This window comes from Lathyrus oleraceus, chromosome 2, assembly GCF_024323335.1.
Source record: "Lathyrus oleraceus cultivar Zhongwan6 chromosome 2, CAAS_Psat_ZW6_1.0, whole genome shotgun sequence".
NCBI lineage: Eukaryota > Viridiplantae > Streptophyta > Magnoliopsida > Fabales > Fabaceae > Lathyrus > Lathyrus oleraceus.
The window spans coordinates 16,439,575-16,450,796 of record NC_066580.1 but is presented as its reverse complement, the minus strand read 5'-3'; the positions used below and the strand labels follow the sequence as shown (position 1 = coordinate 16,450,796).

General features: G+C 31.5%; 1 protein-coding gene across 2 annotated transcripts; it reads right to left on the bottom strand.

The window, feature by feature from the left end:
* Window positions 1-5,274: 5,274 nt before the first annotated feature.
* LOC127117712 (probable glycosidase crf1) lies at window positions 5,275-7,454 on the bottom strand. 2 transcript variants are annotated; one of them, XM_051047807.1, is made up of 2 exons: window positions 7,154-7,454; window positions 5,275-6,528 (listed from the first exon to the last, which is right to left on the bottom strand). In XM_051047807.1, exon 2 carries the CDS (start codon window positions 6,441-6,443, stop codon window positions 5,904-5,906), a length of 540 nt encoding a protein of 179 aa, XP_050903764.1. In that variant the 5' UTR covers window positions 6,444-6,528; window positions 7,154-7,454; the 3' UTR covers window positions 5,275-5,903. The 2 variants fall into 2 exon arrangements, with proteins under 2 accessions (XP_050903764.1, XP_050903765.1); XM_051047808.1 differs by having other exon boundaries at window positions 7,158-7,453.
* Between the last annotated feature and the right edge of the window lie 3,768 nt (window positions 7,455-11,222).

The window sequence follows — 11,222 nt, the reverse complement described above, 5'->3', positions numbered from 1 at the left end:
ATGCACAAAGTTATTGTCATGTAGTAGTTATTTAAGCAACTATATTATCCACTAAAAGTTCCAAGATGTCCTAATCTATTCCTATATTTGATTAAAACTTCCTTTTAAAACTCACAATATGCATAAAATAGCAAGAAAAGGGTCCTATTTGTGAGTGTTAAAAAGGGAACTAGTCCTAGTTAGGTTTGATTATAATTAATTAGTTAATTAAGTTATTTTCCCAACTTGTGATTGTGATGTGAAATGGATGGGCAAGAAGTTGTAAGTACACAATTAAATGAATCAAAGACCGTAGTGATAAGGGGTCCCCCATTGAAGAGAGTGAAAATCACATGCTACTTCAACTTGCACCAATAAATTCACTTCAACATTAAAATAATTAAATAAAAAGAGAAGAAATAAGTTACTCATTTTTTCCCTTTCATTTTCTTTCCTTTTTCCCCTCCATCTGTATGTTTCATGGATATATGTTAAAAATACAGAACGAAAATGTTATTAAAACATTTATACGAAAAAGTGTCTTTCAATTTATTAAAAATAAATAAAGATGGAATTAGAATACAAATATATATAACTTCAAAAATTAATAACATATTTAAAATCTATTTAATAATTTCCTAGTCGAAATCAAATAGTACAGATTTAAGATTCAGTAAACATATACAAAAAATTATTATGGTTATACGCTTATCTCGAAGACATCTTATTATATGTTCCATTATTTTTTTTGAAGGGTTATTTTTAATTTGTTATACATATTAAAAAAATTAATTATTATTATTTTTTAAATAATAATTCTCTTTTTATCTATAATATTCTTAATTATTTATTTATTTATTTCTTTTTTAATAATTATTTAAGAATATTTTTTATAAAAATGCAATTAATATTATCTTTAAATTTGTAAATAAAAATTAAAAAAGAATATTTTAAAAAATATATATATATTTAAGAAAAACGGAGGGAGTATCACATGTATCACACACTGACATTAACCTTGATTGTGTAAGATAAATAGGATGTAATCTTTTTGATTGAACTAGTTTTTGGTCAACAAATATATGGATCGATAATATTACTATTGATTTGATTTGGTTCGATCGGTGATATTTTTCAAAAATGGAATTGAATTAAACTAATTTATTCGATTCGATTTACTTCGCTTCGGTTGATCGGTATACATTATTTTTTTTTTCAACCCACTCTTATATTTTTCAAAGTGTTTTCTACTATTATTTTTTAAAATTTCATATAATTTTATTTATCTATTCATATTCCATTTTTCAAACAATTTATAAATTGTTTGACATACACAAAAACTAACATTCTTCAATTTCAAATATACATCAAAACTATTTTATAATAAAATTAGATAAAATTTCTCAAAAAATAAATATAAAAAAACTCAAAATTAATCAAAAAGAACTTGAAACAAGAAGAATGATAACTATAACTATTTATTCGATTCGATTTCTAAAATTTAAAATTGAGAACTGAATCGAACAACTTCAATTTCCATCGATTTGGTTGAATTTTTGAACCAAATCAAAAAAATTGATCAATTTCATTTTTGTTTTAGTTTAATTTGAATTTTCAATTTAGTTATAATCCACTTACTCCTTCAAGTTTTAAGCACTTCCAAAAAAATGAAATTTTAATAAATTGAGGCTTTTTTTTTAAGTAACATTTTGTATAATTTGACATAAGCTTCAACAACTCACTTTTCAAAAGAAATTCTCTCATTTGCAGTCTTTAAATTTAAACAGATTTTATTAAAAAAACAAAGTTAAAGATAATGATTCTATTTTAGGTTCATAAATTGAAATAATTTAAGCTTTGTTAGGTAAAAACTAGTTATAGTAGGTAAACTAATTAATAATTTATAATTAATGGTTGATAGTTTATAATTGATGATGGATAGTTAATAGTTAATGATTTATAAATTAATTGAAATATTTTCTAAATTAGAAATTCCACAATAAAAATAAAATGATATATAAAACTACAAATACATGACGAAATGTCATATCATCAAAGAAATACATTCAAAACATTTGACTCATTTGAATATAATAAGATTTATTATAACACAAATAAATGTATACCTGGAGAGTGAAGATACTTATTTTAGTCTAGATTTGATAGAACAACAACTCTGACTTATTTCTGAATTATCTGGATTTCTGGTAAAAAAAGAAAACAATGGACTTAGTAATTATATATGATTTTATTTACATAAACTACTAATAGAAGGTAAATTCATGAATTAAAAAATATTCAAGATTAAAAATATTCTTAAACGAATAAAATAAAAATCTCTCTCTCTCTCTCTCTCTCTCTCTCTCTCTCTCTCTCTCTCTCTCCTCTCTCTCTCTCTCTCTCTCTCTCTCTCTCTCTCTCTCTCTCTCTCTCTCTCTCTCTCTCTCTCTTCTCTCTCTCTTCTCTCTCTCTCTCTCTCTCCTCTCTCTCTCTCTCTCTCTCTCTCCTCTCTCCTCTCTCTCTCTCTCCTCTCTCTCTCTCTCTCTTCTCTCTCTCTCTCTCTCTCTCTCTCTCTCTCTCTCTCTTCTCTCTCTCTCTCTCTCTCTCTCTCTCTCTCTCTCTCTCTCTCTCTCTCTCTCTCTCTCTCTCTCTCTCTCTCTCTCTCTCTCTCTCTCTCTCTCTCTCTCTCTCTCTCTCTAAATATTTATGAATTAATGAAAAGGGATAGAGAAAAAGAAATAATTAATTTTTAAGTAACAGAAAATGAGAATTATTTAAATTAAAAGATAAGGAAGTTACTAACCACTTCATTTTGTAACTGATGTAAGTTACCAAGAACATAATTTTTTTAATTATATTATGTTATTTATTTAAAAAGAAATTAAAGAGTATTTTTGGATATAAATTAGGTCACTCCAAAATCATGTATTCCCTTTAATTTCGAAGTACTTTTCTGAAAATGAATTTAACATATAGTTTGATATAATCTTTAGAAAATGAATAATGATATATTTTTCTCAAAAAAATTATGTGAAATTTCATGGGAATCAACATTCTCACTTTATTCTCGTAGGAGTAAAACAATGGGAATTATAAAAGTTATGCAAGTTCTTTTATTTTATGGAATTTTGTGATTTTTTTTTTCAATTTTGTAACAAATATGGGAATAATTTTTTTCACCCATGTATTTTCGAGAATATAATTTAATTTCTAGACTTGAAAGAAATATCACCTTAAAGCGCACACGCCAAAAACTATAAAAGATTGTCAAAGAAATATAAATCAAAAGAAAGAGAACTTACATTGTCAAAGTTGTTGATTTTATATTTTTAATATAACATCTTCAGTTATCAAGTGATATAAAAAAAATTATAGTGAAAGAAAAATATTTAGAAATTAACTAAAAGGAAGAGAGAAAAAGAAATAATTAATTTGTAAGTAAAAGAAAGTGAGAATTATTTTAAATTGAAAGATATGGAAGTTACTAACCACTTAATTTTGTAACTGTAGTAAGTTATCAAGTACACAATTTTTTTAATGTGTTATTTATTTAAAAAGAAACTAAATGGTATTTTTGGATCAAAATCATGTATTCCCTTTATATATAGGTATTTTGTAAGTAAAAGAAAGTGAGAATTATTTAAAATTGAAAGATAAGAAAGTTATTAACCATTTAATTTTGTAACTGTGGTAAGTTATCAAATACACAATTTTTTTAATGTGTTATTTATTTAAAAAGAAACTAAAGAGTATTTTTGGATCAAAATTAGATCACTCCAAAATCATGTATCCCCTTTATATATAGGTATATATTATAGATTACACAATTTTGTAAGTAGAATGAATAAATAAATCAATTTAAAGTGTAATTAGGAAAAGAAAATGATATCCAATATAAACTTATATTTTTGTGATAATGGAGAAAAGCAAAATAAACTTATCTTTATGTTTGTACTTTTCAATTATTTTAAATTTTTTATGTGAAGTTTTAAAAAAAAAATCATTTTTAAGAGCAAATATATATGATCATATCTTGCAACAATAAGGTGTTTAAGTTGTGAAAAAACTATCATTACCGTTATTAAAAGAAACTATTGTCAATTTTAAAAATATGGTGAGGGGTTATTAAAATAAATTATATTGGGAGTAAAAAATACTGCATATTAGAAAGTTACAATAGAAAATCAAAAGTAAGATAGAAATATAATAGAATTAAAAAAGTTCAACAAAAAAAATAGTATGCTGATTGAGAAAGAGATGAAATAAAAAAAAAATAGAAGAGGATTTTTAATTTGTGTCATCATTCAACTGTTAATGGAAGTTATAGATTTTTTTTTGTGGGAGATGGAAGTTAGTTTATCAATTGATAACCAACAAAAGATACTAATCACTCAAGTTATTTATAAAAAAGATAAAAGGGCAATTTTGGAACAAAAATAGGCCACTCCAAAAACTTGTATCCCATTTATATATAGTTATAGATTAAAAAATTAATTTTTATTTAATTTAATAAAATTAAATGTAACAATAAATATATATAAAATATTTCAAATATATATGTACTAAAAAAGATAAAATAACAAAAATAAAAGTTGAAGAAAAAATAACAAATTAAAAGCTATAAACTCAAAAACCACTCTAAATATTTTTTTTTTTTAAAGTTAAAAACACATACATAGTACTAAAAAAGTGTTGTCAAATAAAACTTTTTATTGATGTGAGATGAAAAAGCTAAAAGCTAAAAGCTAAGGTAGATAATTACAACTGGTAATTGACAAAAAATAGTTTAAAGGATACAAATACAAAACAACAAATGCTGAGTGTCATCATATGCATCTTGATTTTTTGTCTAATTTCAGAATTACAGTTCAACTCATTGATAGATATAGATTTCGTAAATGATCTTCTATCTTTCAAAATAGATAAACCCAACTCAAATTAAACCATTCATACTTCCCTAAACCTGAAAAGCACTTCTATAATTAATTGCTTTCTTTGCCTAATTAGCAACTTAATAACACACCAAACCTACTTAAAAACCCAATCATAGACATTTTCCTATTGCACCTTTCACATGAATCCAATCACAACCACTTCAAACAAATATCTTAAAAACCGGACCAGAGATCAAACCAGTGGTTCGGTTCAACCCGTCAACCAGAGGAGTAACTGATTCTCAAGTTAACCGGTTGAACCGGCTGGTTCAGTTCGGTTTTTAAAACAATGTTTTATATTGACAAGTAGTTCCGAATCATGAGCTAGCATGTAGCTAGGAATATGATGTCACTTAAAAAGTAGTTAAAAAGGGTAGTTTAGTAGTTAGAAATCAGATTGTTTTAACTACAAGCACATGAATGTAGTGACCATAAAGCCATACACCAATCTCCCAATTTTACAAACTTTATGCCATGCATTTTAGATATAGAACATAACATGAAGAAAAAAACGCCTCAAAGTATCTGCATTTCCCCCACTAGAACAAAACCAGAAGCAGCACTTCTTGTAACAGAAGGTTTCGCTCTTTCCTCAGCACCAACCAAAGAAAGCATGAATAAGTTCACTACCTTACTTGACACAGCAAAAGAGAGTGCTGAGTTTCCTCCGGTGGAAATAGGCACCCGAGGCACGGTCGCGTCACTCATAATGCAGGAAATCGACTACTTCAGCCGGGTCGAATCAAATTCCCAAGACAGGTCACAATCACAGAGGAACAAGTCTCAATTCACAAATGTAGGTTCCTCTCACAGCACGAATTCCAGAAGCACAATTGTATCCAAAGTTGAAAGTACGAAGAAAAAGCGAGTAAGTAGCAAGCTCCTACCGAGTATGTGGTCTATGGTGGATGTATCAGACGGCGGTAGGCCAAACGGGACCTCGGCTTTTGGTTACAGAAACCTGAGGTCTGACACGAAAAAGTTTCAGCTTTAGATAATGCTCTCAGAGAGCTTTGAGAAACCGAGCTTCTTAAGACGGGTCGTTAAAGGAGTAGCCCAAGTCTTTTCTGCATTCCCGCATTTTATATCGACGACTTCAACAATGTTAGGTTTCTTTTTATCATTTTTTTTCTCTCGGATTGGAGTTCTGTCCACTGAAAAATGATCAGCAGAATCTAACATTGGTATTCTATGAGTATTCCTACTAGTACTACTACTATTAGCTTTTGTTCTATGATTTGTATTTTTACTGCTTCCACTGCCACTGCCACTGCCATTGCCGCTAGCTTCATCGGATGATTTTCTTGGTTGTAGTCTTTTAGGGTTTGCACTTGTACCAGTACTACTACTACTACTACATGGAACAGAAACATGAAGTGTTCTAGGTTTACTTCTTGATGATACCTTCTGTTTTTGTGGTTCAGATGAGATTTGATCCAATTCTCTTGTCATTAAGGAACTGATTGTTCCAATGGTCCCTAACTTGATCGACCCTCCTTTACCCTTCATACCTTCGAGTGTCTGCGCCATGTTCCTACGATCCTATTATCTCCAATTAATAATCCAAATATTCTAGTCTTTGAGATAGATATTCCTTGCAGTTTTATTCAATCATCTGTTGCACATTAGTGTCACCCGGTTAGAATTCGAAAAAATGCAAACAAAGAACACATGCTATTTTGATTTCGCAGTTCGGTCAATTGTGTCTACGTCCAGAGTTTTCAGATGACTTAACATGTTCCCTAAAGGCACAAGTTAGTATGAGAAAAATAGTCCAGAATAGTACTAATCCCTAATTCGCTTCAAGAAATTTAATGGAAACAAAACAAAGAAACATTTTTTCTCAAGAAAGACCAAATTAGGGTTCAGAAAGGAAAAAAAAAAGCTTGAAATTCAATCAATGCAGGTTAACTAGTTTAAACATTAAACAATCAATCATGATATCTCAACAAAACCACACAAATTGACCGCACAAAATCAATAAAACTAGCATGAAACAGAATCAAATCCAAAACACTATCCACATTAGCATGATCCACCAAATTTGATAATTTCAGAAAGCATATACAAAATTACAAAAAGAAAACAGTGATTATTTGCTTGAATTGAACAATAACAACAAAAAAGGAATGAACTTTGAATTCAACAGAATTGCCATTTACATTCATAGAACCCTAAAATGGGAACACATTTTAGATCCAAACAGAAAATATAAAAATAGATTTTGGGTATTTTCTTACTCACAACATGGTCATTGAAATTGCAGATTTGAACAGACCCAGGATAGGAAGCAAAAAAAATCCCCCTTTTTTGCCCTTAAATTGTGTGAATGAAATTGAAGTGAAAATGGAAGTTTGGGGAATTAGTTTTTGTGTTGAGTTTATGTATGTCTTGTTTTAGAGCGTGTGGATGGATCCAGTTTCATTGATTTGACTTTCACTCTCATATCATTCATTGTAGTAGGAAGGAAAATAGTTTAATAACTATTCTCACCTAATATTCACTATCAAGAAATTAGTTCATAATCATCAAGATTAGTATGATTGGAATGCTACTAATAGTACTACTATCTAGTGTGTTTGATTTTTGTGATTACTTTTATACAAATTAAATTAAAGATGATTATGTTCCGGTTTCATTAAAGATGATTAGAGATGATTATGTTGCGGTTTCAAAGTCGTGTTTATAAATTATTTTATATTATTGATTGCAAAGATAAATCTTCCGTTAGACTATGTTTGGATTGATGAAACATAACGGAGCGGAGTGGAATGGAACATGACGGAGCGGGAAGGAGCAGAGCGGAATGGAATATAGATTTCACTTCATTGTTTGATTACTTTATTAAAAACTTATCATTTCATCACATACACCCCAAATTGGATGGAACAAAAAATAGAGATTTGGATGGAATTGGATGGAATGGGTTCCATCATATTCCATTTCATTTCATTCATTATTTGCAAATCCAAACAATGAAATCTCATTAGTAATCACTCCACTCCGATCCATGTCATCTCATACCACCAATCCAAACATACCCTTAGGAAAGACTTCTGAGCCAAATGGAAGCAACAAAGATGAGGAAGATTTTAAGGAAATAAACACTAAAAACGTTAAAAATAATGGAAAACAAGTTATGATAGAAGAGGAGGAGATACAACAAAACAAACATGGGAAAAACTTAGAGAGATGGGAGAGTATTGGAGGAAGAACTTATAAGGATATGGTCATGGGGAAAATAGTGAGACCATAGAGGATGAAGATGAAACGGAAGGCGATGAGGAAGACATGGAGATAGATGTGCTTGATATGGAAAACATAAAGGTGGATGAGCATGTCGAAAGGAAATATGAATGCCCCAAATTCATCTTCTCAAAGTATGAAGAGCGAAGAATCCATAGACCATGTCGTAGAGGGGTCATTGTGAGCCTCTTTGGAAGAAGAATCTGGTATAAGACTCTGGTGACAAGAATGAAACAAATATGGATAAAAAGGGAGTGATCAACATCATTGATTTGAGTAATGACTACTATCTTGTTAACTTCTCGTATGATGATGATCATAATTCGGCGCTTGCTAACGGGCATTGGTTTATCTATGATCATTACCTCACACTGAAATAATGGAGTCCAGATTTCCATCCAGCAAGTATTCCCATTGAAAACGTAGCGGTCTGGGTGCGAATTTTAGGATTGCCTATTAAGTACTATGACACAAAAATTCTATCATTCATTGGGAACAGATAGGTAATACAATTAAGGTTGATAAGAACACTTTAACACATGAACGGGGGAAGTATGTGAGGTCATGTGTTGAGGTTAACTTGTTTAAACCATTGTTTGTAATGTTCGCGATAAAATAAAAGAAGTACAAGATAGAATATGAAGGGCTTCACCTCTTATGCACCAAGTGTGGACGATTCGGTAATTACAAAAAGGGTTGTCTAGAGAAACAAGTGCAAAGAGCAGACACCACCATTAATGAAGCTGGAAATAACCAAGGTATGGAAGATCAACTGAACCAAATCCATACGAGGATGGATGCCCTTGGTCGGTTGTGCAAAAAGCCAATCAAACAATGAAGGTATGAGGAAATATGGATGGACCTTCGTGAAAAGTAAGTCTAACAACACAGAAGTTTATCCTGGTTCGCTTGAAATTTAAAGCTACTCCGTTCCACCCGGTCAAGGTGATTTCGCCTTTAACAAAGACTTAATCCACTAATCTTGAACGATTACAACGAAGAGCGTTTAAGAAGATAAAGATCTCTTAGCCCTCTCAAGTTTACAGACTTCACAAGTCACTTGAGGAATATTCAGCAAGTAATAAAAAATACAGTAATGTGCTTAGTGCTTCTAGATAAGCAGTAGTTACACAATATAAGAACAAATATATTTCACACTTAGAGCAACAACTCGTGTGAACAAAAATAAACAAGAATGAAAGAGATTTATGAATTGTTTGCAGTATTCTCGTATGCTTCATTTTCTTGTATGAAAATGATCCAACCTTTATATAGATGTGATAAAGAGACCGTTAGTTAAGGCAATCATGGATATCTTGGCAATGATGGACTTTTAATGTCATTAATCTCTTTGTCCTTTCCATAGCAATTTGGAGCGCGTTAATTCTCTTCCAAAAATAGATTCCTACCAAACACAGAAGACTTCGCAACTAAGACTTGATTGTTCTGAGTCAGAGTACGCGGAGCTCAGATGTTCTTGTTCAGCGTGTGTATCTTCATATAGTTGTTGAAAGTTGATTGATTTTAGAGGTTCTTGATGTTTTTCTGATAGTGATTTCTCCAGAGCGTAACGTCATCAGATCCTTGAGTGCACTGTTCAGATTAAGAGCGTCTGATTCTTCTCTCTACGTAGAACTTTGTGCGCTGTCTTTTGTTCAGAGTCTGAATCTCTGCTTGACTAACTTTTAAGTGGTCATTATGGACTTACGCGAATATCAGATGTATGTCTATCTGACCCTTTTTCGATTAGAGTCCTGCACACTGTAATACCCCAAAATTTACCCTTCATTTTTTCCTGAAAAAAAAAAAAAACGAAAAAAAAAAGAAAAAACGAAAAAAAAAAAAAATTTAATTAATTAATTAATTAATTAAATAAAATATAACAAATTATTTTGGACTTGGGTCTCCCTCATTTGAGCCCATTACCCATGAAAATCAGTCTATAAATACTGAAGTTTCAGTAGAGGAAAACACACTTGGAGTTACACTAGGAGATTCACTGGAGAAAGAAGGAAGAGAAGCAAAACCCTGAGGAAAAGATAGTGAGAGAAAAGCCAACAGAGTTCAGAGCAACCTCCAAACCCTGAAAGGAACTCAACTTGTAAACCTCACGGGCGCAACTCAATCAAGCTCTCCAATCAGGTTTGCCCTATATCCATCATCTTTATGCCTTTTATTTGAATGCTCTAAATGTATGAGGTATTATGGGTGAATTTGATACCTTTTTGTGAGCCTTTTGTGAATTTTGATGGAATTATTCATGTGGTTACATTTTGATTTAGGGGCAACTCTGGGTTACCCTATTTTGTTTATTCTAACCTGTCTTGTGTTTCCATGGCATTGTTTTCTCTTGATTTCATCCTACTACTCTAACCCTTTGTCGAGTTTTGTGAGGGCTCACATGGCTTTCGCAGAGACACTCGCGTGGTTTCCCACTTTATTTGTGGGATACCCCCTGGAGTTTTATTCTGATTATTCGTGTTGACTGATTTCCTTTGACGGTCCAGCTGGAGACATTTCAGGGTTTCTTGCCCCTTTAACTGCTATAGCTTCGGATCTTTATCCGTGTGGTAATTTTTTCCCTTTCTCATACTTTATCGCTTTCTTAGCTGGAAGACCTCGATAGGAGGCAATGTTTGAGCCCCTTGGTGGCATTTTACTTTGAGATACATGTTTTGTGTTTTGTATTCATATCCCTGCAGGTAGCGCGGTTCCTTCGTCAAGGACTGCCTTTTTGCCCTCGAGCATCCCAAACCCTAAAACCCAAAGCAACACGTTTACTCCTTCTACTACAGGTGAGTAAGTCTCCAAAGGTCGAGCATCCGGTAGATTGCGTAGTAACGTTGTTCGTCCAAAACCCAATCCATAACCCCGTAGTTAGCCGAACTACGGCTTGCTCTGATTCTCATTCCAGATGAGATACGTAGGCATAAGACGCGATGTCTTAGCGAGCACACATCCCCCCAACCCATAGGTCAGCCGAGCTACGAAGACTCTGATTCTCATATTCAGATGAGATACGTATGCAGTGGATGCAACATCCGCGCGAGTCATTTTCATTCA